The sequence below is a fragment of the Mercurialis annua genome, linkage group LG3, assembly GCF_937616625.2.
Source record: "Mercurialis annua linkage group LG3, ddMerAnnu1.2, whole genome shotgun sequence".
NCBI lineage: Eukaryota > Viridiplantae > Streptophyta > Magnoliopsida > Malpighiales > Euphorbiaceae > Mercurialis > Mercurialis annua.
In genome coordinates, this window is record NC_065572.1 from 20,526,261 (window position 1) to 20,553,562 (window position 27,302).

A 27,302-nucleotide genomic window follows, 5' to 3' on the forward strand; every position below is an offset into this window, starting at 1 on the left:
AAGCATTTCTCCTATATATTATTATAAATAACCCTTAATCAATTAACAATTAATATATTTACATAAACTAAATAATCTAACTGATATATAAAAATCCATATAGAAAATTAACTAACTATTATAAATTATACTGCAATGGCGCACAAACTATTCTAAATTAATTAATCCATAATACAATTTATAAACATAAATAACTACATAAATTGACTAAAATGAAAAAGTAACTAACTGTCAGAGGCAATGGCACGGGCAGCGGATGCTATGGCAGCGAATGCGGGTGCGAAATACGATGCAGCGGGTGCGGAATACGAGGCAGCGGACGCGCAAAAACAGGGGCAGCAGGTGCGAAATACGAGGCAGCGAATGCGCAAAAACCGGGGCAGCGGGTGCAAAAACCGACCTAATCTACAACCCTTAAATGCAAATAAATTCAATTAACTTTACACCTAATTTAATCTAATCTAACCCTAAACTAATTTAACAAAATTTAAACAAACTAGATATATTACTAATTAACTAAATTAATTAAAAATAACATAAATTAAAGCTTACATGACTGCTGGACACTGGAGGCGGAGGAGAACGACCGAAGGCGGAGAAGGGGGGCGGCGGCATAATGGAGAAGAAGGGGGTGAAGGAGGAAACAAAAAAATAGGAAAAGGGGGAAAGGAGGAAGTGAATGGCACGGCGCACGGCGGTCGGAGAATGGGGGGAAGGGGTCTGAACGTCGGCGGTCGTAGAATGGTGGGAAAGGGGGAAGAAGATTAGGGTGAAGTTGGAAGAAATTTCAGAAATGGGGAAGAAGAAGGATATGCACTCGTTTTAGGGCTAAATTTACCGACGGAAATTTCTGTCGGTAAACGTAGCCCTAAAAAGCACATTGTTTCATTTAACTTAGTTTACAGACAGATTTATAGGAAATCCGTCTAAGCCCCCAAACGCAGTGTTTTGGGTGGTCACATATTACAGACAGATACTCATGTCCGACAAATAAAATGTTTCACATTTCTAGCAATTTAAGCCAAATGTTTCTTAACGTTTTAAACGTTTGGCTTAAATCACTAAAAAGGTGAAACGCTTGGATTAGTTTCGTAACATTTGTAAACGTTTGGCTTAAATTGCTAAAAAGGTGAAACGTTTGGTTTTGTTTCGTAACGTTTATAAACGTTTGGCTTAAATCGCTAAAAAGGTGAAACATTTTTGGATTTGTTTCGTACCGTTTGTAAACGTTTGGCTTAAATCGCTAAAGAGTTGAAATGTTTGGATTTGTTTCATAACATTTTGGCTTAAATCGCTAAAAAGGTGAAGCGTTTTGATTTGTTTTGTAATGTTTGTTAACGTTTGGCTAAAATTGCTAAAAATGTGAAACATTTGGATTTGTTTCGTAACCTATATAAACGTTTGGCTTAAATCGCTAAAAAGGTGAAAAATTTGGATTTTTTTCGTATTACTTGTAAACGTTTGGCTTAAATCTCTAAAAAGGTGGAACGTTTGAATTTATTTCGTAACGTTTTAAACGTTTTGATTGGTTTTGTAACGTCTTAAACGATTGGCTTAAATTGCTAAAAGGGGAAATGTTTGGATTTGTTTCGTAATGTTTGTAAACGTTTGGCTTAAATCGCTAAAAAAGTGAAACGTTTGGATTGGTTTCGTAACGTTTTAAACGTTTGGCTTAAATCGCAAGAAAGCTGAAACGTTTTGTTTTGTTTTGCAATGTTTGTAAACATTTGGCTTAATTTGCCAAAAAGGTGAAACGTTTGGATTTATTTTGTAAGGTTTGTAAACGTTCGGCTTAAAATGCTAAAAAGGTGAAACATTTGGATTTGTTTCATAACGTTTTAAAAGTTTGGATTTGTTTCGTAACGTTTTAAACATTTGAATTTGTTTCTTAAGGTTTTAAACGTTTGGATTTGTTTCGTAACGTTTTAACGTTTGGCTTAAATCGCTAAAAAGGTGAAACGTTTGGGTTTATTTCGTAATGTTTGTAAAGGTTTGGTTTTTTTTCTCGTAACGTTTGCAAACGTTACGAAAGAAAGCCAAACGTTTAACCTTTTGTAATACCCCGTATTTTTCTCGTTATGTTTTTACTTGATTTCGGATTGGTTCTTTCACTGAGACACCTTGATTGAGCTTTGTTTTGTATCTTGTATGTTACACATATATCGTGTGGGTATTAGATATTGATTCGATTCATTTTCGGGTATTTATTGAAGTTGTTTTCCCATGTTTTCCAAAACTTCCATGTGTTAGTAAAACGTTGATATCTCACAATTGAACGGTCGGATCGGGCTCATCTTTGGATATATTGTTCCTAAGAGGATTTACTAAACTCTGGTCGGTTGGATTGTTATTTGAAGGTTTCTAACTCTAAAACGAACTTTTAAACCGTGGGCTTTAATTGCAGCCCAAGTAAAGCCCACAGGAGTCTATAAATAGACCCCTTAAGTTGCAAACCCTAGCCCCCCATTAATCTCCAAACCCTAAAAACGAATTTCTACACTCAAAGAACTTGATTTCTTCTTTCTAACAAGTCCGGATGCGATTCATTCCGCTAAGAATATGATTTTACATCCTACTCGCAAGATCTACGCGATTTCTACGTTGTGTTCTTCGTTGGAGGCTTGTGGATTAAATTAAATTCGGTCCAGCCCCTTGAACCTTGGGTTCATACATTATTTATCTTATTGTTCATCATCCTTAGGTATTGTTTTCATATCCATTTGATTCATGAATTCATTGCTATGTGATTTTGCCTAGAAATGCATAATATAGGATTTTAATGAAGTGAATTGTTGCCATTGTCATGCCATGCTTATGCTACTGAGTTTGTATGGATAAAATGATGGTTTGTACATATATAAACTGATGTTACATGTTTTGAAAAGCGTTTGGCATGATTCATCAATGTTACGATTTTTCTAGCAATTGTTGTATTTTAATCGATTTACTGGTTTGAATCTATGAAATTGAGATTCTATGCTTAGGTTACTGATATGTATGATATGTTTGATGGATTTGATGTTTATGAACTGATCTTGTTGGTTGTATCAACACTTTGGCATGCTCTCGATTGTTTTAGCTGAAATTGCGTAAAATGCTGAATTTGGGTTCTTTAAGAGTTGTAATTGCATAAATGTTTTGCAATGATGTACCTACTGTTCTAAGATGATATATATGATGTTTATATGATTTAGGATCAGTGGCTATATGATTTGGGTTGTCGAATGCATGATTTGGTTTGTTTAGCATGTTTAGGCAAATTCTAGCGAAAATGCGTTATCGATTGTTTAAGGGATGTTGGCATGAGTTTAGATCTGAGTTGGTTTGGTATTTTGAAATTATGTATGATATACTACTGATCTAAATGAGTTTGGGAGTTTGAATTATAAATGTTTTGGTACGTGTTGGCTTAGTTTGCAAACTAGCTAGTTTTACACTAAAATGCTTTGATTTCAGATTCGATGCTTTGTAATGACTTAAGATCTGAATTACTTTCATATTATTGATTATGGCATGTATATGAACTGATCTAAGGTGTTTTGTTTTGGCGATTCATGTTTGGTCTAGTTTTGGGCTAAGTGCCATGAATTCTTAATTGGCTTGATGTCGTGAAAAATATATTAATTGATTGCAAATGTTTTGCTATGACATGTGTTATATAAAATGTGATTATTAAGCATGATAGGGCTGTTGTATATTGGTGTTTTTCTTATTTGGTTGTGTTTGTCCTTTGCGAACTTTTATTGAATTATAATCATGATGCTATACTTGGGTTTTAATGTTTAATTTGAATTCCCTTATTTCTCTAAATTGAAACTTTGGTATATTTAAATGATTCCGGACTTTAAACGAATTGTTTTACTTTGGTTGGATGTTTTGTTCGGGTTAGACTTGGGTCGCCCAATTCGTGAGTATAGGCTTGGCAGTTGTGATAACTCGGCTAGCTCACCACTTTGGTTTAAACTTGGTTTTATGATTTTAACTAAGTTATTGAAATGGTTTTCCGGATTATGTTTTAAAAGTGGGAACTCAATTGGACTTGACTATCGTATGACTTTGGTTATGTTGAATATGTATGATTACTCTACTTCGGTTAATGCTTTGACATTTTGGCTAAATATGTGTAGTTACATATTGATGGTGTGTACTTTGGATTGGTTGATATCTGTGCTAGTCCTACGTGTTGTCTAGTACTCTCTAGAGTTAGGGGATGATATTAATTATGTTTTATGCCTTCTTTTAGACACGTCGACTGCTCGTGCTTCGGAGTCGAAAAAGGTTTAGTTGCTTGCCAGGTTTTTCACGTGGATTTGCAAGCAGTGAGTTTATATCTCTATTTACCTCTTTATTAAGCAAATGTATTATTTTGTATATATATATATGTATAAGCAGCTTTTGAACTGTTTTCGGCATTGTGGATTTGATTTGGAACGTGCTACTCGATGGGCATCATCGGGACAGCGTGCGCACCGGTAATGATTATGGTATTGAGGTAGGTTTGAGATACGTCTCACCTTAGTGAGGGCACCGGTGGAAGATACGTCTCCTGGGCTCACTATTTATTAAGTGATAGTCGGGGATCGGTTATTGAGATACGTGTCACCGACACGACAATGGATTTAGAATTGTGGTTTAGGGTTTCATTGATAATCCATAATGAAAATGTTTTATTAAACGTTTTAAAGGTTTTTAACTTAATAAATGTAAATGGTTATATAAACTCTACTCAGTAAATCTGACCCTGTTGTTTTCCCAAATTTTCCAGGTTTATGATTTGAAAGCTGGTCCACTCCGATTCTTTTGATTCCTCGGAGGTTTTTATGTTATTTAAACTAGTTTCTGTTTTCAAACTCTTAGACCGCAGTAGAACTAGTTATTTATTTCATTTGATACTACACTTTGGGATTGTCGATATATTCGATTATTATATTTGGCATGATTACTCTGGATTACGATATTGTTATATATAAGGCATGATGTTGAACATTTAAGATATTGAAGTTATTTATATTAGAACTGTAGTATAAATTGCTAGACTTAGGTTGGAGTCTCGGTTGCCCCCGAGCAGTTTTCTGCATTTTATAAATGATTATTTGATTTCCGCGAGGCTTGCTACGGGTTTTGGTACAACCATACCCATACCCTAGCGCCGGTCACGATTCATGAAATTGGGTCGTGACAAACTTGGTATCAGAGCTTTGGTTTCAAACCAAGGCCTTATGCATGTTATGTGTTTATTAGTTTGGTATGTTAAGTTGATGCCGTGTCATAGGAACTACTGCGGAATTAGGATTCGTGTCTTGTCTTTTAAACGTCATCATTTGTTTTCAAACCTTCAGCCTACATCCTATAGGTGATGTCTGTCAGTCCTTGTTTGGTATTGATGCTTTGATTGACAATTTATTTCACTTGGATGTTAATTGCTGTGTTTTATCATTATGAGATTATTTCACTTGGGTGATTATAATTGCTTTTGATTTCTCGGGAAATCATAGGTTGGTAAATTTTCCTAAAGACTCATACTTGGGTATGATGGTGTTTGATAAAACTTGTCGTTTATGCCTAAAACGATTTAGAATTTATGGTAATGTTACAGTTATTTTACGTGATGCGTTGAACTGCTTTTGCCTTGTTAATAAAGTACATCTTGGCTTTGGCCTCAATTGTTGATGTTAAATGTGATCGTATGTTGGGCGTTAGCCTTGTTTTTCAATTAAAGAGATTTTGGGTTAAACCTTAAAACGTGTTTGATGGTAATGCATTGTTTGACCACATGTTGATTTAAAGATTTTTATCGAGAATATTGTTTTATCCGATTTGTGTTTCGACATAGAATTATAAGAGAAGTTTAATTTTAAATTCTTAACAAGATGGTTTTTGGTTGAGTTGCCAGTAAATATTTTTGAATATTATGTTTGGTCTGGTGTTAACAAGCGATGGTTTCAAATGATATTTTATGAGATAAATCATTGTTTTAAGAATTTAACGTTGAAGTTATTTTATCATGTTGTAGAATGCCAGCATTTTAAATTTTTGGGATTTACAGAATAGATGTTTGAAATCAAAGATTTCTCACTTGAGTTTTAAATTACCGTTTAGCGGTTGGTTTAAATTGAGCTCCCAAAATTTGAAGGGATGGAAATTTTATTAAAATACTTTTCCGGATTTACAAATATATTAAATACGTTTTATAAACGATTGTTTTGGGTTCGACTTGGGTCACCCAAATTTACGAGTTGAGCTTGGTAGTTGTAATGACTCGGCTAGCTCGATAATTTTATTGTCTGAGATACTTGGGTATCCGTTTTAAAGCAACTGATTAATAAGAAGAGATTTTTACAAAATGTGATTTTGTTTTAACCTTGGGGCTCAGCAAAATTTGGAAGTTTTCGTATTTGTTTTTAATTTCAAAACGAATTTTGAAGCGTACTATTAAAGGACGATATATTTACATGGTAAATTTGTAATGAGATTTCAAGGAAATGTTGTGGCATATCCTGATTTGTTTTAAGAATGCTTGAGTTAATTGTGTTCAATGGCATGGTTTCGTGGTTTACGATTTTCAGATTTGTTATCTTGTGAACATTATTTGTGTTTTATAACTCGCTTGTCTGTTGGACTAAGTTGATTGTTTTAGTTTTGTCTCTTCGTGCGGTGTAGCACGTGAGATGATCTAATCATGTGGTTATGGTTGCCTTACCTCGATGTATAATTTTGACCTTTGAGTAAGATCTTCTTTTAGATCTTGTTTCTCTTTTGTTCGGTTTTGGGTTGCGCGGGGCTTTGCTGTTTCTGTTTCGTGGATCGAAACCTTGGGGTTTCGATATCGAGGATTACGAGGGAAGTACTTCCTTCGGATTGGCTGATGATATCTGATTATCCTAGATCGGATATTGAAAACTCTGAACCGAGAAGATAGACCGGTGTATTAATACACTGGTGTTTCCATCAAGTCTGAGGATGTGATGCAGGAGCTGGCGGTAAATTTTATAGGAACGTATTTTATGTGCTATTTTCTTTGGATAATCTTAGTCTGGATTGAAGTTAGTTAGATACTTTTTATAGTACTAGAGATGTAATAAAGTTATTAGGATGAGTTGCCTTATAGCATCGAGTGTTGATGATTTGAGAAATATTTTGAGGTTATCTAGTGCACATCTCATAGAGTGTAACGTCTAGCAAATATTTTATTAGGAAATGGATTTCAAAGGTTGAATTATTGAAATTTTTGAAATATTTTCAAAACGTAATTGTGCCCAGACATATCATGAACATACATTTTGAATGTCACGATTAGGTTTGCATTAAACACTGAGTATGTTCACTAAATAAAAGGTAAATTAATAATTGATACATGCATAATAGTACATGCATCACGTGCATAAAAATGATTAGGGTTGGATGCAACTCTTTGGGGATGAGAGATGTCATCACCCTGGCACACAATTATGTAAAAATGAATTTTACCGATAAAGTGGTTTTGAGGAAAAAAATGTTTTGGAACAAACTCGCGAGTCACATAATGATAAATGTATCTATAAAGTTGATGGATTTCAAATGGTTTTGAAATTATTATTTTTACCGAAAGATAGCTAGACAAATACTCTGTGTGATTGAGGTAAATTAAGGACGATTGCGTTGCAATGATCAGTTCTATGTTATTTGAATAATTGTGTTTCGTAGGAATTAGTATTGGATATAAGGTTGCACTCGAGTTATTGTTGTAATAAGTGTGATAGGATTTTGAGGTCGGATGAAAGGCTTACGTGTTAGCTTCCAATTTATGATTTGAGGGTTGTGGGATTAAGCGATTTGGTTATGCTCTACGTGTGTGTATACGCCGTGATTTTAAAAGAAATTTGTTTTTAAATATTTGAGTTTGTTCAAATGTTTTGGTTTACTCATATAGAGTTGTGTGAATGAGGTGATTTTCATTACAAATGTTTTTTTTCCATTTTGAGAAAAGCATAAAAAAATTTAGCAAGTTTGATTTAAAGAGAATAAATTTTTTGTCAATTGAACGGTTTCACAGATTTGCAGATTTTATTTCAATATAAGGTGTAACTGCGAAATTCAAAATACAAATATTTTGAAAATTTTGATGTGTTTACAAACTAGAGGATGTTTTTTCTCGCAACGGTAAAAACATTTTAGTTTTGAATATAAAAGAGGGTATAAGTTGTTAGAGTCTTTTAAAAGAGAAGTGGAAAATATAAATAAAATGTTTTGTGCTTTGGAAATTTTGTTTCCTGTAAGTTTGACTTGAGCATAACCAATGACCCGGTTAATGGTGAATTTGATCTAGATGATCTTTCGTTTGCGAGGTTACAGTTATATTTGGTGGATTAAATTTGAGAATTTCAGTTTGGTGTGATTATATAAGTTAGCTGATTCAAGGTTCGAGGATCGTGGTAAATAGGTTTCGCCAACTAGGGTTGGTTGGTCGATTTTTTTTGATTGATGATATGATTATGAAATGTTTAGATATTGTTTTTATCGGCTGTTAAACCTTTTGTGTGTGCCACGTGATATTAAATTTGTGTAATATATGTGGGATGTGGTCAATGTTTAGTTACCGTAGGTAGTTGTAGGCTTTATACTTTCGAAAGATTGGAAGAGTCTTTCTGGATGGTTTGTTGTTTAACAATTTGGAACTCTGGTTATCATGAGTTAAATTGGTGTACTCTTGGAGTGTTTGTGATATCGTGAGTCTGATTCATTAAGTTTGTTCGTCTTGTGGAGAGTCATATCTAGTCGATATATTAGACTTGGTCATTCATTTGCTATAACGGGTTATTTAAATGTTTTTGATATGGGACACTTGGTGTCGAGTTGTTATATATGCATGATCTTTATCAGTTGGGATTTCAAGATATTCCTTTAGTTTCAATTGAGTTGGTCATTCAGTTGAGGAGTGCACTTAGGAGTCAGAGCTCGTTATGCAGAATTGCTATATTTTCTATCCTTATGATACATTGCAATTATTCCTTGTTTGTTTATTTCGGTTGTTATGTGGGCTCTATTTCGTTGTTTTGTGCATTTATGTTTTGTGTTAAAAATCGAGGACGATTTTGTTTTTAAGTTGGGGAGAATGTAATACCCCGTATTTTTCTCGTTATGTTTTTACTTGATTTCGGATTGGTTCTTTCATTGAGACACCATGATTGAGCCTTGTTTTGTATCTTGTATGTTACACATATATCGTGTGGGTATTAGATATTGATTCGATTCATTTTCGGGTATTTATTGAAGTTGTTTTCCCATGTTTTCCAAAACTGCCATGTGTTAGTAAAACGTTGATATCTCACAATTGAAAGGTCGGATCGGGCTCATCTTTGGATATATTGTTTCTAAGAGGATTTACTAAAATCTGATCGGTTGGCTTGTTATTTGGAGGTTTCTAACTCTAAAACGACCTTTTAAACCGTGGGCTTTAATTGCAGCCCAAGTAAAGCCCACATGAGTCTATAAATAGACCCCTTAAGTTGCAAACCCTAGCCCCCCATTAATCTCCAAACCCTAAAAACGAATTTTTTCACTCAAAGAACTTGATTTCTTCTTTCTAACAAGTCCGGATGCGATTCATTCCGCTAAGAATATGATTTTACATCCTAATCGCAAGATCTACGCGATTTCTACGTTGTGTTCTTCGTTGGAGGCTTGTGGATTAAATTAAATTCGGTCCAGCCCCTTGAACCTTGGGTTAATACATTATTTATCTTATTGTTCATCATCCTTAGGTATTGTTTTCATATCCATTTGATTCATGGATTCATTGCTATGTGATTTTGCCTATAAATGCATAATATAGGATTTTAATGAAGTGAATTGTTGCCATTGTCATGCCATGCTTATGCTACTGAGTTTGTATGTATAAAATGATGGTTTGTACATATATAAACTGATGTTACATGTTTTGAAAAGCGTTTGGCATGATTCATCAATGTTAGGATTTTTCTAGCAATTGTTGTATTTTAATCGATTTACTGGTTTGAATCTATGAAATTGAGATTCTATGCTTAGGTTACTGATATGTATGATATGTTTGATGGATTTGATGTTTATGAACTGATCTTGTTGGTTGTATCAACACTTTGGCATGCTCTCGATTGTTTTAGCTGAAATTGCGTAAAATGCTGAATTTGGGTTCTTTAAGAGTTGTAATTGCATAAATGTTTTGCGATGATGTACCTACTGTTCTAAGATGATATATATGATGTTTATATGATTTAGGATCAGTGGCTATATGATTTGGGTTGTCGAATGCATGATTTGGTTTGTTTAGCATGTTTAGGCAAATTCTAGCGAAAATGCGTTATCGATTGTTTAAGGGATGTTGGCATGAGTTTAGATCTGAGTTGGTTTGGTATTTTGAAATTATGTATGATATACTACTGATCTAAATGAGTTTGGGAGTTTGAATTATAAATGTTTTGGTACGTGTTGGCTTAGTTTGCAAACTAGCTAGTTTTACACTAAAATACTTTGATTTCAGATTCGATGCTTTGTAATGACTTAAGATCTGAATTACTTTCATATTATTGATTATGGCATGTATATGAACTGATCTAAGGTGTTTTGTTTTGGCGATTCATGTTTGGTCTAGTTTTGGGCTAAGTGCCATGAATTCTTAATTGGCTTGATGTCGTGAAAAATATATTAATTGATTGCAAATGTTTTGCTATGACATGTGTTATATAAAATGTGATTATTAAGCATGATAGGGCTGTTGTATATTGGTGTTTTTCTTATTTGGTTGTGTTTGTCCTTTGCGAACTTTTATCGAATTATAATCATGATGCTATACTTGGGTTTTAATGTTTAATTTGAATTCCCTTATTTCTCTAAATTGAAACTTTGGTATATTTAAATGATTCCGGACTTTAAACGAATTGTTTTACTTTGGTTGGATGTTTGGTTCGGGTTAGACTTGGGTCGCCCAATTCGTGAGTATAGGCTTGGCAGTTGTGATAACTCGGCTAGCTCACCACTTTGGTTTAAACTTGGTTTTATGATTTTAACTAAGTTATTGAAATGGTTTTCCGGATTATGTTTTAAAAGTGAGAACTCAATTGGACTTGACTATCGTATGACTTTGGTTATGTTGAATATGTATGATTACTCTACTTCGGTTAATGCTTTGACATTTTGGCTAAATATGTGTAGTTACATATTGATGGTGTGTACTTTGGATTGGTTGATATCTGTGCTAGTCCTACGTGTTGTCTAGTACTCTCTAGAGTTAGGGGATGATATTAATTATGTTTTATGCCTTCTTTTAGACACGTCGACTGCTCGTGCTTCGGAGTCGAAAAAGGTTTAGTTGCTTGCCAGGTTTTTCACGTGGATTTGCAAGCAGTGAGTTTATATCTCTATTTACCTCTTTATTAAGCAAATGTATTATTTTGTATATATATATATATGTATAAGCAGCTTTTGAACTGTTTTCGGCATTGTGGATTTGATTTGGAACGTGCTACTCGATGGGCATCATCGGGACAGCGTGCGCACCGGTAATGATTATGGTATTGAGGTAGGTTTGAGATACGTCTCACCTTAGTGAGGGCACCGGTGGAAGATACGTCTCCTGGGCTCACTATTTATTAAGTGATAGTCGGGGATCGGTTATTGAGATACGTGTCACCGACACGACAATGGATTTAGAATTGTGGTTTAGGGTTTCATTGATAATCCATAATGAAAATGTTTTATTAAACGTTTTAAAGGTTTTTAACTTAATAAATGTAAATGGTTATATAAACTCTACTCAGTAAATCTGACCCCGTTGTTTTCCCAAATTTTCCAGGTTTATGATTTGAAAGCTGGTCCACTCCGATTCTTTTGATTCCTCGGAGGTTTTTATGTTATTTAAACTAGTTTCTGTTTTCAAACTCTTAGACCGCAGTAGAACTAGTTATTTATTTCATTTGATACTACACTTTGGGATTGTCGATATATTCGATTATTATATTTGGCATGATTACTCTGGATTACGATATTGTTATATATAAGGCATGATGTTGAACATTTAAGATATTGAAGTTATTTATATTAGAACTGTAGTATAAATTGCTAGACTTAGGTTGGAGTCTCGGTTGCCCCCGAGCAGTTTTCTGCATTTTATAAATGATTATTTGATTTCCGCGAGGCTTGCTACGGGTTTTGGTACAACCATACCCATACCCTAGCGCCGGTCACGATTCATGAAATTGGGTCGTGACACCTTTTTAGCGATTTAAGCAAAACGTTTACAAACATTTCACCTTTTTAGCGATTTAAGCCAAACGTGTACAAACGTTACGACATAAATCCAAGTGTTTCACCTTTTTAGCGATTCAAGTCAACCGTTTACAAGCGTTATGAAAAAAATTGAAATGTTTCCCCATTTGAGAGATTTAAGCCAAATGTTTACAAACGTTACAAAACAAATCCAAACGTTTCACATTTTTAGCTATTTAAGCCAAACATTTACAAACGTTACAAAATCAAACCAAATGCTTAAAACGTTACGAAAAAAATCCAAATGTTTCACATTTATAGAGATTTAAGCCAAACGTTTACAAACGATACGGAACAAAACCAAACGTTTCACATTTTTTAAAATTTACGCCAAATGTTACGAAACAAATCCAAACGTTTGTAAACGTTTGGCTTAAATCTCTAAAAATGTGAAACGTTTGGTTTTGTTCCGTAACGTTTGTAAAAGTTTAGCTTAACTCCCTAAAAATGTGAAACGTTTGGTTTTGTTTCGAAACATTTGTAAACATTTGGCTTAAATCGCTAAAAAGGTGAAACATTTAAATTTGTTTCGTAACGTTTGTAAACGTTTGGCTTAAATTACTATAGAGGTGAAACGTTTGGTTTTGTTTCGTAACGTTTGGCTTAAATTGCTAAAAAGGTGAAACACTTGGATTTATTTCGTAACGTTTGTAAATGTTTGGCTTAAATTGCTTAAAAAATGAAACGTTTCGATTTGGTTCATAACATTTGTAAACGTTTGGCATAAATTGCTAAAAAGGTAAAACGCTTGGATTTGTTTCGTAAAGTTTGTAAACGTTTAGCTTAAATAGCTAAAAAGGTGAAACATTTGGATTTGTTTTGTAACGTTTATAAAAGTTTGGCTTAAAATGCTAAAAACGGGAAACGTTTGGTTTTGTTTCGTAACGTTTGGCTTAAATTGCTAAAAAGGTAAATTGCTTGGATTTATTTCGTAACGTTTGTAAATGTGTAGCTTAAATTGCTAAAAAGATGAAACATTTTGATTTGTTTCAGAAAATTTGTAAACGTTTGGCTTAAATTGCTAAAATGGTGAAACGCTTTGATTTGTTTCGTAACGTTTGTAAACATTTAGCTTAAATTGCTAATAAGGTTAAACGTTTGGATTTGTTTCGTAACGTTTGTAAATGTTTGGCTTAAATTGCTAAAAAGGTAAAACGTTTGGTTTTTTTTCATAACGTTTATAAGCGTTTTGTTTAAATCGCTAAAAAGGTGAAACGTTTGGATTTGTTTCATAACGTTTGTAAACGTTTGGCTTAAATCGCTAAAAAGATAAAACGTTTGGATTTGTTTCGTAACGTTTGTAAACGTTTGGCTTAAATCGCTAAAAATCTGAAACGTTTGGATTTGTTTCGTAAGGTTTGTAAACGTTTGGCTTAAATCGCTAAAAATGTGAAACGTTTGGATTTGTTTCGTAACGTTTTAAACGTTTAGTTTTGTTTCGTAACGTTTATAAAAGTTTTGCTTAAATCGATAAAAATATGAAACGTTTGTATTTGTTTCGTAACGTTTTAATTGTTTAGTTTTGTTTCGAAATGATAATAAACGTTTGGCTTAAATAGCAAAAAACGGGAAACATTTGGATTTTTCCGTAACGTTTGTAAACGTTTGGCTTATATCGCTAAAAAGGTGAAACACTTGGATTTGTTTCATAACGTTTGTAAATGTTTGGCGTAAATTGCTAAAAAGAGGAAACGTGGATTTATTTCATAACGTTTCTAAACATTTAGCTTAAATTGATAAAAAGGTGAAATACTTGGATTTGTTTCGGAATGTTTTTATACGTTTGGCTTAAATCGCTAAAAAGGTGAAAAGTATGGATCTGTTTCTTAACGTTTGTAAACGTTTTGCTTCAATCGCTAAAATGGGGAAACGTTTTGACTTGTTTCGTAACGTTTGAAACGTTTGGCTTAAATTGCTAAAAAGGTGAAATGCTTGGATTTGTTTCGTAACAATTGTACATGTTTGGCCTAAATAGCTCAATTGGGGAAAAATGTTTGGCTTCAATCGCTGAAAAGGGGAAACGTTTGGATTTGTTTCGTATCATTTGTAAACGTTTGGCTTAAATCGCTAAAAAGGTGAAACATTTGGATTTGTTTTGTAACGTTTGTAAACGTTTAGCTTAAATCGCTTAAAAGGTAAAACATTTGGATTTGTTTCGTAACATTTGTAAATGTTTGGCTTCAATCGCTAAAAAGGTGAAATGTTTGGATTGTTTTACAACGTTTGTAAACGTTTGGATTCGATCGCTAAAAAGGTGAATCGTTTGGATTTGTTTCGTAACGTTTGTACACGTTTGGCTTAAATCGCTAAAAAGGTGAAACATTTTGATTTGTTTTGTAACATTTGTACACGTTTAGCTTAAATCGCAAAAAAGGCGAAACGCTTGGATTTGTTTCGTAACGTTTGTAAACGTTTGGCTTAAATCGCTCAAAAGGTGAAACGTTTGGTTTTGTTTCGTAACCTTTGTTAACGTTTGGCTTAAATCGCTAAAATAGGGAAATGTTTGGATTTGTTTCGTAACGTTTGTAAACATTTGGTTTATATCGCTAAAAAGGTGAACGTTTCCCGATTTAAGCCAAACGTTTACAAACGTTACAAAACAAAACCAAACGTTTAAAACGTTACGAAATTAATCAAAACACTTCACATTTTTTAGTAAATTAAGCCAAACGTTACAAACGTTTACAAACGTTACTAAACAAATCCAAACGTTTCACATTTTTAGCAATTTAAACCAAACGTTTCACACTTCACATTTGTTTCGTAACATTTGTAAACGTTTTGCTTAAATTGCTAAAAATATGAAACATTTGGTTTTGTTTCGTAACGTTTTAAACATTTGGTTTGGTTTTGTAACTATTGTAAATGTTTGGCGTAAATCGCTAATACGGTGAAATGTTTGGTTTTGATTCATAACCTTTGTAAACGTTTGGCTTAAATCGCTAAAAAGGTGAAACGTTTGGATTTGTTTCGTAACGTTTGTTAACGTTTCGCTTGAATCACTAAAAAGGTGAAACATTTGGATTTGTTTCGTAACGTTTTAAACGTTTGGTTTTGTTTCCTTACGTGGTAAACGTTTGGCTAAAATTGCTACAAATGTGAAACGCTTGGTTTTGTTTCGTAATGTTTGTAAACGTTTGGCTTAAATTGCTAAAAAGGTGAAACATTTGGATTTGTTTCGTTACGTTTGTAAACGTTTGGCTTAAATTTCTAAAAAGGTGAAAAGCTTGGATTTGTTTCGTAACGTTTGTAAACAAATGAGAAACGTTTGGATTTGTTTTGTAACGTTTGTAAACGTTTGGTTTTGTTTCGTAACGTTTGAACACGTTTGAATTAAATCGCCAAAAAGGTGAAACGTTTGGATTTGTTTCGTAACGTTTATAAACGTTCGGCTTAATCACTAAGAAGGTGAAACGTTTGGATTTGTTTCGTGACGTTTTAAATGTTTGGCTTAAATTGCTAAGATGGGCAAATGTTTGGTTTTGTTTCGTAACGTTTCATCTTTTTAGCGATTTAAGCCAAACGTTTACAAAGTTTACGAAACTAAACCAAACGTCCTAAAGTTACGAAACAAATCCAAACGTTTGTAAACGTTTAAAACGTTACAAAACAAATCCAAACGTTTCACATTTTTTGCGATTTAAGCCGAATGTATACAAACGTTACGAAACAAATTCAAACGTTTCACCTCTTTACCGATTTAAGCCAAACATTTACAAACGTTACGAAACAAATCCACACATTTCACCTTTTTATCGAATTAAACCAAACGTCTACAAACGATATGAACCAAATCAAAAAATTTCACATTTTTAGCGATTTAAGCCAAACGTTTACAAACGTTACAAAACAAATCCAAACGTTTCCCCTTTTTAGCGATTTAAGCCAAACGTTTACAAACGTTACGAAACAAATCTAGACGTTTCCCCTTTTTACCAATTTAAGCCAAACGTTTACAAACGTGACGAAACATATCCAAACCTTTCACCTTTTCAACGATTTAAGTCAAACGTTTACAAACGTTACGAAACAAAACCAAGCATTTAAAACGTTACAAAACAAATCCAAACGTTTCCAATTTTTAGCGATTTAAGCCGAACGTATACAAACGTTACGAAACAAATCCAAACATTTTACCTTTTTAGCGATTTAAGTCAAAACATTTACAAACATTACGAAACAAATCCAAACGTTTCACCTTTTTAGCGATTTAAACCAAACGTTTACAAATGTTACGAAACAAATCCAAAAGTTTCACATTTTTAGCGATTTAAGCCAAACGTTTACATACGTTACGAAATAAATCCAAACGTTTCACCTTTTTAGCGATTTAAGACAAACGATTACAAATGTTAAGAAACAAATCCAAACGTTTTACCTTTTTAGCAATTTAAGTCAATTGTTTACAAACGTTACGAAACAAATCCAAGCGTCTAACCTTTTTAGCAATTTAAGCCAAACGTTTACAAACGTTACACCTTTTAGCGATTTAAGCCAAACATTTACAAACGTTACGAAACAAAGCCAAATGTTTAAAACGTTACGAAACAAATCCAAACGTTTCATATTTTTAGCTATTTAAGCCAAATGTTTATAAACTTTACAAAACAAATCAAAATGTTTCCCCATTTTAGCGATTTAAGTCAAACGTTTAAAACGTTACGAAACAAATTTAAACGTTTCAGATTTTTATCGATTTAAGCCGAACGTTTACAAACGCTACGAAACAAATCAAAACGTTTCACCTTTTTAGTGGTTTAAGCCGAACATTTACAAACGTTACAAAACAAATCCAAACGTTTCACCTTTTTAGCCATTTAAGTCAAACATTTACAAACATTACGAAACAAAACCAAACATTTCACCTTTATAAACGTTACGAAATAAAACCAAACGTTTGGATTTGTTTCGTAACGTTAGGCTTAATTATCTAAAAAGGGGAAACGTTTGGATTTGTTTCGTAACGTTTTAAACGTTTGGTTTAAATCGCTAAAAAGGTTAAACGCTTGGATTTGTTTAGCAAAGTTTGTAAACATTGAGCTTAAAATCACTAAAACGGTGAAACGCTTCGAGTTGTTTCGTAACATTTGTAAACGTTTTGTTTTGTTTCATAACGTTTGTAAAATTTCGGCTTATATCGCTAAAAATGTGAAACATTTGGTTTTGTTCCGTAACGTTTGTAAACGTTTGGCATAAATCGCTAAAAATGGGAAACGTTTGGATTTGTTTCGCAACATTTTAAACGTTTGGTTTTGTTTTGTAACGTTTACAAACGTTAAGAAACAAAACCAAACGTTTGCCCATCTTAGCAATTTAAGCCAAACATTTAAAACGTTACGAAACAAATCCAAACGTTTCACCTTCTTAGCGATTAAGCCGAACGTTTATAAACGTTACGAAACAAATCCAAACGTTTCACCTTTTTAGCGATTTAATTCAAACGTTTTCAAACGTTACGAAACAAAACCAAACGTTTAAAACGTTACAAAAAAAATCCAAACGTTTGTAAACGTTTAAAACGTTACGAAACAAATCCAAACATTTCACCTTTTTAGCGATTTAAACCAATTGTTTACAAACGTTACGAAACAAATCCAAACGTTTCACCGTTTTAGCGATTTAAACCAATTGTTTACAAACGTTACGAAACAAATCCAAACGTTTCATATTTTTAGCGATTTACGCCAATCGTTTACAAATGTTACGAAACAAATCCAAACGTTTTACCTTTTTAGCAATTTAAGCCAAACATTGACAACTGTACGAAACAAATCCAAATGTTTCACCTTTTTACCGATTAAAGCCAAACGTTTATAAACGTTACGAAACAAATCGAAACGTTTCACCTTTTTATAAATTTAACCCAAACATTTACAAACGTTACAAAACAAATCCAAGCATTTCAAATTTTAGCAATTTAACCCAAACATTTACAAACGTTACAAAACAAATCCAAGCATTTCACATTTTTAGCAATTTAAGCCAAACATTTACAAACGTTACGAAACAAATCCAAACGTTTCACCTTCTTAGCGATTTAAGCCAAACGTTTACAAACATTACGAAACAAATCCAAACGTTTCACCTTCTTAGCGATTTAAGCCAAACGTTTACAAATGTTACGAAACAAATCCAAACGTTTCCTCTTTTTATCAGTTTAAACAAAACATTTACAAATGTTACGAAACAAATCCAAGCGTTTTACCTTTTTAGCAATTTAAGCCAAACGTTTACAAACATTACGAAACAAAACCAAACGTTTGTAACATTTGTAAATGTTTGGCTTTGTTTCTTAACGTTTCCAAATGTTTAGTTTCACCTTTTTAGCGATTTAAGCCAAACATTTAAAAACGTTTCAAAACAAATCCAAATGTTTCATATTTTTAGCGATTTAAGCCTAACATTTACAAACGTTACGAAACAAAACCAAACATATCACCTTTTTAGCGATTTAAGCCAAACATTTACAAACGTTAAGAAACAAAACCAAACGTTTCACCTTTTTAGCGATTTAAGCCAAACGTTTACAAACGTTGAAAAACAAATTTTCTTCTTTTTAGCAATTTAAGCAAAACGTTTACAAACGTTACGAAACAAATCAAAACGTTTCACCTTTTACTGATTTAAGCCAAACGTTTACAAACTTTACCAAAGAAATCCAGACGTTTCACCTTTTTAGCGATTTAAGCCAAACGTTTACAAACGTTACAAAACAAATCCAAGAATTTCACCTTTTTAGCAATTTAAGCCAAATGTTTACAAACGGTACGAAACAAATCCAAACATTTTACCTTTTTAGCAATTTAAGCCAAACGTTTACAAACGCTACGAAACGAATCCAAACGTTTCATCTTTTTAGCGAATTAAGCCAAACATTTACAAAGTTTACGAAACTAAACCAAACGTCTTAAAGTTACGAAACAAATCCAAACGTTTGTAAACGTTTAAAACGTTACAAAACAAATCCAAACGTTTCACATTTTTTGCGATTTAAGCCGAATGTATACAAACGTTACGAAACAAATTCAAACGTTTCACCTCTTTACCGATTTAAGCCAAACATTTACAAACGTTACGAAACAAATCCACAAGTTTCACTTTTTTATTGAATTAAACCAAACGTCTACAAACGATATGAAACAAATCAAAAAATTTCACATTTTTAGCGATTTAAGCCAAACGTTTACAAACGTTACAAAACAAATCCAAACGTTTCACCTTTTTAGCGATTTAAGCCAAACGTTTACAAACGTTACGAAACAAATCCAAACGTTTCCCCTTTTTACCAATTTAAGCCAAACGTTTACAAACGTTATGAAACATATCCAAACCTTTCACCTTTTTAGCGATTTAAGTCAAATGTTTACAAATGTTACGAAACAAAACCAAGCATTTAAAACGTTAAACAAATCCAAACTTTTGTAAACGTTAAAAACATTAAGAAAAAAATCCAAACATTTCCCATTTTTAGCGATTTAAGCCGAATGTATACAAACGTTACGAAACAAATCCAAACATTTTACCTTTTTAGCGATTTAAGCCAAAACATTTACAAACGTTACGAAACAAATCCAAACTTTTCACCTTTTTAGCGATTTAAACCAAACGTTTACTAATGTTACGAAACAAATCCAAACGTTTCACATTTTTAGCGATTTAAGCCAAACGTTTACATACGTTACGAAATAAATCCAAACGTTTCACCTTTTAGCGATTTAAGCCAAACGATTACAAATGTTAAGAAACAAATCCAAACGTTTTACCTTTTTAGCAATTTAAGCCAAATGTTTACAAACGTTACGAAACAATTCCAAGCGTCTAACCTTTTTAGCAATTTAAGCCAAACGTTTACAAACGTTACGAAAAAAATCCAAACGTTACACCTTTTAGCGATTTAAGCCAAACATTTACAAACGTTACGAAACAAAGCCAAATGTTTAAAACGTTACGAAACAAATCCAAACGTTTCACATTTTTAGCTATTTAAGCCAAATGTTTATAAACTTTACAAAACAAATCAAAATGTTTCCCCATTTTAGCGATTTAAGTCAAACGTTTAAAACGTTACGAAACAAATTTAAACGTTTCAGATTTTTATCGATTTAAGCCGAACGTTTACAAACGCTACGAAACAAATCAAAACGTTTCACCTTTTTAGTGGTTTAAGCCGAACATTTACAAACGTTACAAAACAAATCCAAACGTTTCACCTTTTTAGCCATTTAAGTCAAATATTTACAAACATTACGAAACAAAACCAAACATTTCACCTTTATAAACGTTACGAAATAAAACCAAACGTTTGGATTTGCTTCATAACGTTAGGCTTAATTATCTAAAAAGGGGAAACGTTAGGATTTGTTTCGTAACGTTTTAAACGTTTGGTTTAAATCGCTAAAAAGGTTAAACGCTTGGATTTGTTTCGCAAAGTTTGTAAACATTTAGCTTAAATCACTAAAACGGTGAAACGCTTCTATTTGTTTCGTAACATTTGTAAACGTTTGGTTTTGTTTCATAACGTTTGTAAAAGTTTGGCTTAAATCGCTAAAAATGTGAAACATTTGGTTTTGTTCCGTAACGTTTATAAACGTTTGGCATAAATCGCTAAAAATGTAAAACGTTTGGATTTGTTTCTTAACATTTGTAAACGTTTGGTTTAAATCGCTAAAAAGGTGAAACGTTTGGATTTGTTTCGTAACGTTTGTAAATGTTTTGACTTAAATCGCTAAAAAAGTAAAATGTTTGGATTTGTTTCGTAACGTTTGTATACGTTCGGCTTAAATCGCTAAAAATTGGAAACGTTTGGATTTTTTTCGTGATGTTTTAACGTTTACAAAAGTTTGGATTTGTTTTGTAACGTTTTAAATGCTTGGTTTTGTTTCGTAACGTTTGTAAACGTTTGACTTAAATCGCTGAAAAGGTGAAAGTTTTGGATATGTTTCGTCACGTTTGTAAACGTTTGGCTTAAATTGGTAAAAAGGGGAAACGTATGGATTTGTTTCGTAACTTTTGTAAACGTTTGGCTTAAATCGCTAAAAAGGTGAAACGTTTGGATTTGTTTTGTAACGTTTGTAAACGTTTGGCTTAAATCGCTAAAAATGTGAATTTTTTTGATTTGTTTCATATCGTTTGTAGACGTTTGGTTTAATTCGATAAAAAGGTGAAACGTGTGGATTTGTTTCGTAACGTTTGTAAATGTTTGGCTAAAATCGGTAAAGAGGTGAAACGTTTGAATTTATTCCGTAATGTTTGTATACATTCGGCTTAAATCGCAAAAAATGTGAAACGTTTGGATTTGTTTTGTAACGTTTTAAACGTTTACAAACGTTTGGATTTGTTTCGTAACTTTAGAACGTTTGGTTTAGTTTCATAAACTTTGTAAACGTTTGGCTTAAATCGCTAAAAAGATGAAACATTCGGATTCGTTTCGTAGCCTTTGTAAACGTTTGGCTTAAATTGCTAAAAAGGGTAAATGTTTGGATTTGTTTCGTACCGTTTGTAAACATTTGGCTTAAATTGCTAAAAAGGTGTAATGCTTGGATTTGTTTTGTAACGTTTGTAAACGTTTGGCTTAAATCGCTAAAAAGGTGAAACGTCTAGATTTGTTTGGTAAAGTTTGTAAACTTTTGGCTTAAATCAATAAAAGGAGAAACGTTTGGATTTGTTTCGTAATGTTTGTGAACGTTTGGCTTAAATCGCTAAAAAGGTGAAACGTTTGGTTTTGTTTCTTAACGTTTTGTAAATGTTTGGCTTAAATCGCTAAAAAGGTGATATGTTTGGTTTTGTTTTGTAACGTTTGTAAACGTTCGGCTTAAATCGCTAAAAATATAAAACGTTTGGATTTGTTTCGAAACGTTTTTAAACGTTTGACTTAAATCGCTAAAAAGGTGAAACCAAACGTTTGGAAACGTTAAGAAACAAAGCCAAACATTTACAAAGGTTACAAACGTTTGGTTTTGTTTCGTAACGTTTGTAAACGTTTGGCTTAAATTGCTTAAAAGGTAAAACGCTTGGATTTGTTTCGTAACGTTTGTAAATGTTTTATTTAAACTGATAAAAAGAGGAAACGTTTGGATTTGTTTCGTAACGTTTGTAAACGTTTGGCTTAAATCGCTAAGAAGGTGAAACGTTTGGATTTGTTTCGTAAAGTTTTTAAATGTTTGGCTTAAATTGCTAAAAAGGTGAAATGCTTGGATTTGTTTTGTAACGTTTGTAAATGTTTGGGTTAAATTGCTAAAAGATGAAATGCTTGGATTTGTTTTGTAACGTTTGTAAATGTTTGGGTTAAATTTCTAAAAAGGTGAAACGTTTCGATATGTTTCGTAACGTTTGTAAACGTTTGGATTTAATCGGTAAAAAGGTGAAACATTTGGATTTGTTTCGTAACATTTGTCAGTGTTTGGCTTAAATTGCTAAAAAGGTGAAACGTTTGGATTTGTTTCGTAACATTTGTAAACGATTGGCTTAAATCGCTAAAAATGTGAAACGTTTGGATTTGTTTCATAACATTTGTAAACAATTGGTTTAAATCGCTAAAAAGGTGAAACGTTTGGATTTGTTTCGTAATGTTTGTAAATGTTTGGCTTAAATCGCTAAAAAGGTGAAATGTTAGGATTTGTTTCGTAAGGTTTGTAAAAATTCGTCTTAAATCACTAAAAATGTGAAACGTTTGGATTTGTTTCGTAACGTTTTAAACGTTTACAAACGTTTGGATTTTTTTTATAACGTTTTAAACGTTTGGTTTTCTTTCGTAACGTTTGTAAATGTTTGACTTAAATCTCTAAAAAGGTGAAACGTTTGTATTTGTTTCGTAACGTTTGTAAACGTTTGGCTTAAATTGCTAAAAAGGTGAAACGCTTGGATTTGTTTTGTACGTTTGTAAACGTTTGGCTTAAATTGGTAAAAAGGTGAAGCGTTTGGATTTGTTCCGTAACGTGTGTAAATATTTGGCTTATATCGGTAAAAAGGTGAAACGTTTGGATTTGTTAAGTAACGTCTGTAAACGTTTGGCTGAAATCGGTAAAAAGGAGAAATGTTTGCATTTGTTTCATAATGTTTGTAAACGTTTGGCTTAAATCGTTGATAATGTTAAACGTTTGGATTTGTTTCGTAGCGTTTGTAAACTTTCTGTTTAAATCGGTAAAAAGGTGAACCGTTTGGATTTGTTTCGAAACGTTTGTAAATGTTCGGCTTAAATCGGTAAAAAGGTGAAACGTTTGGATTTGTTTCGTAACATTTGTAAAAGTTCGGCTTAAATCAATAAAAATGTGAAACGTTTTGATTTGTTTCGCAACGTTCTAAACGTTTACAAACTGTTGGATTTGCTTCGCAACGTTTTAAAAGTTTGGTTTTGTTCGTAACGTTTGTAAACGTTTGGCTTAAATCGCTAAAAAGGTGAAACGTTTGGATTTGTTTCTTAATATTTTTAAACGTTTGGTTAAATTTCTAAAAAAAGTGAAACGCTTAGATTTGTTTCGTAATATTTGTAAAAGTTTGTCTTAAATCCCAAAAAAGGTGAACCGTTTGGTTTTGTTTCGTAACGTTTGTAAAAGTTCGGCTTAAATCGCTAAAAAGGTGAAACATTTGGATTTGTTTCGTAACGTTTGTAAACGTTTGGCTCAAATCGCTAGAAAGGTAAAACGTTTGGATTTGTTTAGTAACATTTGTAAACGTTCAGATAAAATTGTTAAAAAGCTGAAACGCTTGGATTTGTTTCGCAACGTTTGTAAACATTTGGCTTAAATCGCTAAAAAGGTGAAACATTTGGTTTGTTACGTAACGTTTGTAAACGTTCGGCTTAAATCGCTGAAAATGTGAAACGTTTGGATTTGTTTCGTATCGTTGGAAACGTTTGGATTTGTTTCGTAATGTTTGAAACTGTTTGGCTTAAATTGCTAAAAAGGTGAAACGCATGGATTTGTTTCGTAACGTTTGTAAACGTTTGGCTTGAATCGCTAATAAGGCTAAACGTTTGTATTTGTTTCGTATCATTTGTAAACATTCGGATTCAATCGCTAAAAAGGTGAAATGTTTGGATTTGTTTCATAACGTTTGTAAATTTTTTTGGCTTAAATTGTTAAAAAGATGAAACGCTTAGATTTGTTTCGTAACGTTTGTAAAGGTTTGATTTTGTTTTGTAACGTTCGTAATCGCTAAAATGTTGAAAATATTTGATTTGTTTCGTAACATTTGTAAACAAACGTATACAACCGTTACGAAACCAATCCAAACGTTTAAAATTTTACGAAACAAATCCAAACGTTTCACATATTTAACGATTTAAGCCAAACGTATACAAACGTTATGAAAGAAATCCAAACGTTTCCCCATTTTAGCAATTTAAGCCAAACGTTTATAACGTTACGAAAAAAATCCAAACGTTTCATGACGTTTGCAAAGGTTATGAAACAAAACCAAACGTTTGGATTCAATCGCTAAAAAGGTGAAATCTTTGGATTTGTTTCATAACGTTTGTAAACGTTAGGCTTAAATTGCTAAAAAGGTGAAACGCGTGGATTTGTTTCATAACCTTTGTAAATGTTTGGCTTTGTTTCATAACGTTTGTAAATGTATGGCTTAAATCGCTAAAAGGAGAAACGTTTGGTTTTGTTTCGTAATGTTTTAAACTTTTTGTTTGGTTTCGTAACTTTTGTAAATGTTTGGCTTAAATCGATAATAAGGTGAAACGTATGGTTTTGATTCATAACCTTTTTAAACGTTTGGCTTAAATCGCTAAAAAGGTGAAACGTTTGAATTTGTTTCGTAATGTTTGTAAACGTTTCGCTTGAATCGCTAAAAAGATGAAACGTTTGGATTTGTTTCGTAAAGTTTTAAACGTTTGGTTTTGTTTCGTAACGTTTGTAAACGTTAGGCTAAAATCGCTAAAAATGTGAAACGCTTTGTTTTGGTTCGTAACGTCTGTAAACGTTTGGCTTAAATTGCTAAAAAGGTGAAACATTTGTATTTTTTTCGTTACGTTTGTAAACGTTTGCCTTAAATTGCTAAAAAGATGAAACGTTTAGATTTGTTTCGTAACGTATGTAAACAAATGGGAAACATTTGGATTTGTAAACGTTTGGATTAAATCGCTAAAAAGGTGAAACGTTTGGATTTGTTTCGTAACGTTTCTAAACGTTCGGCTTATATCGCTAAGAAGGTGAAACGTTTGGATTTGTTTCAAAACGTTTGTAAATGTTCGGCTTAAATCGCTAAAAAGGTGAAACGTTTGGATTTGTTTCGTAACATTTGTAAAAGTTCGGCTTAACTCAATAAAAATGTGAAACGTTTGGATTTGTTTCGCAACGTTCTAAACGTTTACAAACTCTTGGATTTGTTTCATAACGTTTTAAAAGTTTGGTTTTGTTCATAACGTTTGTAAACGTTTGGCTTAAATCGCTAAAAAGGTGAAACGTTTGGATTTGTTTCTTAATATTTTTAAACGTTTGGTTAAATTTCTAAAAAAAGTGAAACGCTTAGATTTGTTTCGTAATATTTGTAAAAGTTTGGCTTCAATCCCAAAAACGGTGAACCGTTTGGTTTTGTTTCGTAACATTTGTAAAAGTTCGGCTTAAATCGCTAAAAAGGTGAAACATTTGGATTTGTTTCGTAACGTTTGTAAACGTTTGGCTCAAATCGCTAGAAAGGTAAAATGTTTGGATTTGTTTTGTAACATTTGTAAACGTTTGAATAAAATTGTTAAAAAGCTGAAACGCTTGGATTTGTTTCGCTACGTTTGTAAACATTTGGCTTAAATCGCTAAAAAGGTGAAACATTTGGTTTGTTTCGTAACGTTTGTAAACGTTCGGCTTAAATCTCTGAAAATGTGAAACGTTTTGATTTGTTTCATATCGTTGGAAACGTTTGGATTTGTTTCGTAACGTTTGAAACCGTTTGGCTTAAATTGCTAAAAAGGTGAAACACATGGATTTGTTTCGTAACGTTTGTAAACGTTTGGCTTGAATCGCTAATAAGGCTAAACGTTTGTATTTGTTTCGTATCATTTGTAAGCATTCAGATTCAATCGCTAAAAAGGTGAAATGTTTGGATTTGTTTCATAACGTTTGTAAATTTTTTTGGCTTAAATTGCTAAAAAGGTGAAACGCTTAGATTTGTTTCGTAACGTTTGTAAAGGTTTGATTTTGTTTTGTAACGTTTGTAATCGCTATAATGTTGAAAAGATTTGATTTGTTTCGTAATATTTGTAAACAAACGTATACAACCGTTACGGAACCAATCCAAACGTTTAAAATTTTACGAAACAAATCCAAACGTTTCACATTTTTAACGATTTAAGCCAAACGTATACAAACGTTATGAAAGAAATCCAAACGTTTCCCCATTTTAGCAATTTAAGCCAAATGTTTATAACGTTACGAAAAAAATCCAAACGTTTCATGACGTTTGCAAAGGTTATGAAACAAAACCAAACGTTTGGATTCAATCGCTAAAAAGGTGAAATCTTTGGATTTGTTTCATAACGTTTGTAAACGTTTGGCTTAAATTGCTAAAAAGGTGAAACGCGTGGATTTGTTTCATAACCTTTGTAAATGTTTGGCTTTGTTTCATAACGTTTGTAAATGTATGGCTTAAATAGCTAAAAGGAGAAACGTTTGGTTTTGGTTCCTAACGTTTGTAAACGTTTCGCTTAAATCGCTAAAAATGTGAAACATTTGGTTTTGTTTTGTAATGTTTTAAACTTTTTGTTTGATTTCGTAACTTTTGTAAATGTTTGACTTAAATCGATAATAAGGTGAAACGTATGGTTTTGATTTATAACCTTTTTAAACGTTTGGCTTAAATCGCTAAAAAGGTGAAACGTTTGAATTTGTTTCGTAATGTTTGTAAACGTTTCGCTTGAATCGCTAAAAAGATGAAACGTTTGGATTTGTTTCATAAAGTTTTAAACGTTTGGTTTTGTTTCGTAACGTTTGTAAACGTTTGGCTAAAATCTCTAAAAATGTGAAACGCTTGGTTTTGGTTCGTAACGTTTGTAAACGTTTGGCTTAAATTGCTAAAAAGGTGAA

The 27,302-nt window shown here is 32.6% G+C and overlaps 1 protein-coding gene and 2 long non-coding RNA genes across 3 annotated transcripts; all 3 read left to right on the forward strand.

The window, feature by feature from the left end:
* Nucleotides 1-240: 240 nt before the first annotated feature.
* LOC126672426 (uncharacterized) lies at nucleotides 241-768 on the forward strand. The gene is made up of 2 exons (XM_050366376.1): nucleotides 241-386; nucleotides 573-768. The coding sequence occupies exons 1-2, from the start codon at nucleotides 241-243 to the stop codon at nucleotides 766-768; spliced, it is 342 nt and encodes a 113-aa protein (XP_050222333.1).
* Nucleotides 769-3,894: 3,126 nt separating this feature from the next.
* On the forward strand, nucleotides 3,895-4,991 carry LOC126671682 (uncharacterized). Its single transcript, XR_007639081.2, has 2 exons — nucleotides 3,895-4,319; nucleotides 4,766-4,991. It is a non-coding gene; the product is annotated as an uncharacterized LOC126671682 (long non-coding RNA).
* Nucleotides 4,992-9,546: 4,555 nt separating this feature from the next.
* LOC126671681 (uncharacterized) lies at nucleotides 9,547-12,032 on the forward strand. The gene is made up of 3 exons (XR_007639080.2): nucleotides 9,547-9,740; nucleotides 11,283-11,358; nucleotides 11,807-12,032. It is a non-coding gene; the product is annotated as an uncharacterized LOC126671681 (long non-coding RNA).
* Nucleotides 12,033-27,302: the final 15,270 nt, after the last annotated feature.

Excerpts from the sequence above, each read along its gene's own strand:
- LOC126672426 (XM_050366376.1), top strand. The coding sequence starts at position 241 with ATGGCACGGGCAGCGGATGCTATGGCAGCGAATGCGGGTGCGAAATAC. Across the intron at positions 387-572 it reads CGCAAAAACCGGGGCAGCGG|GCGGAGGAGAACGACCGAAG; the intron begins GTGCAAAAACCG and ends TGGACACTGGAG.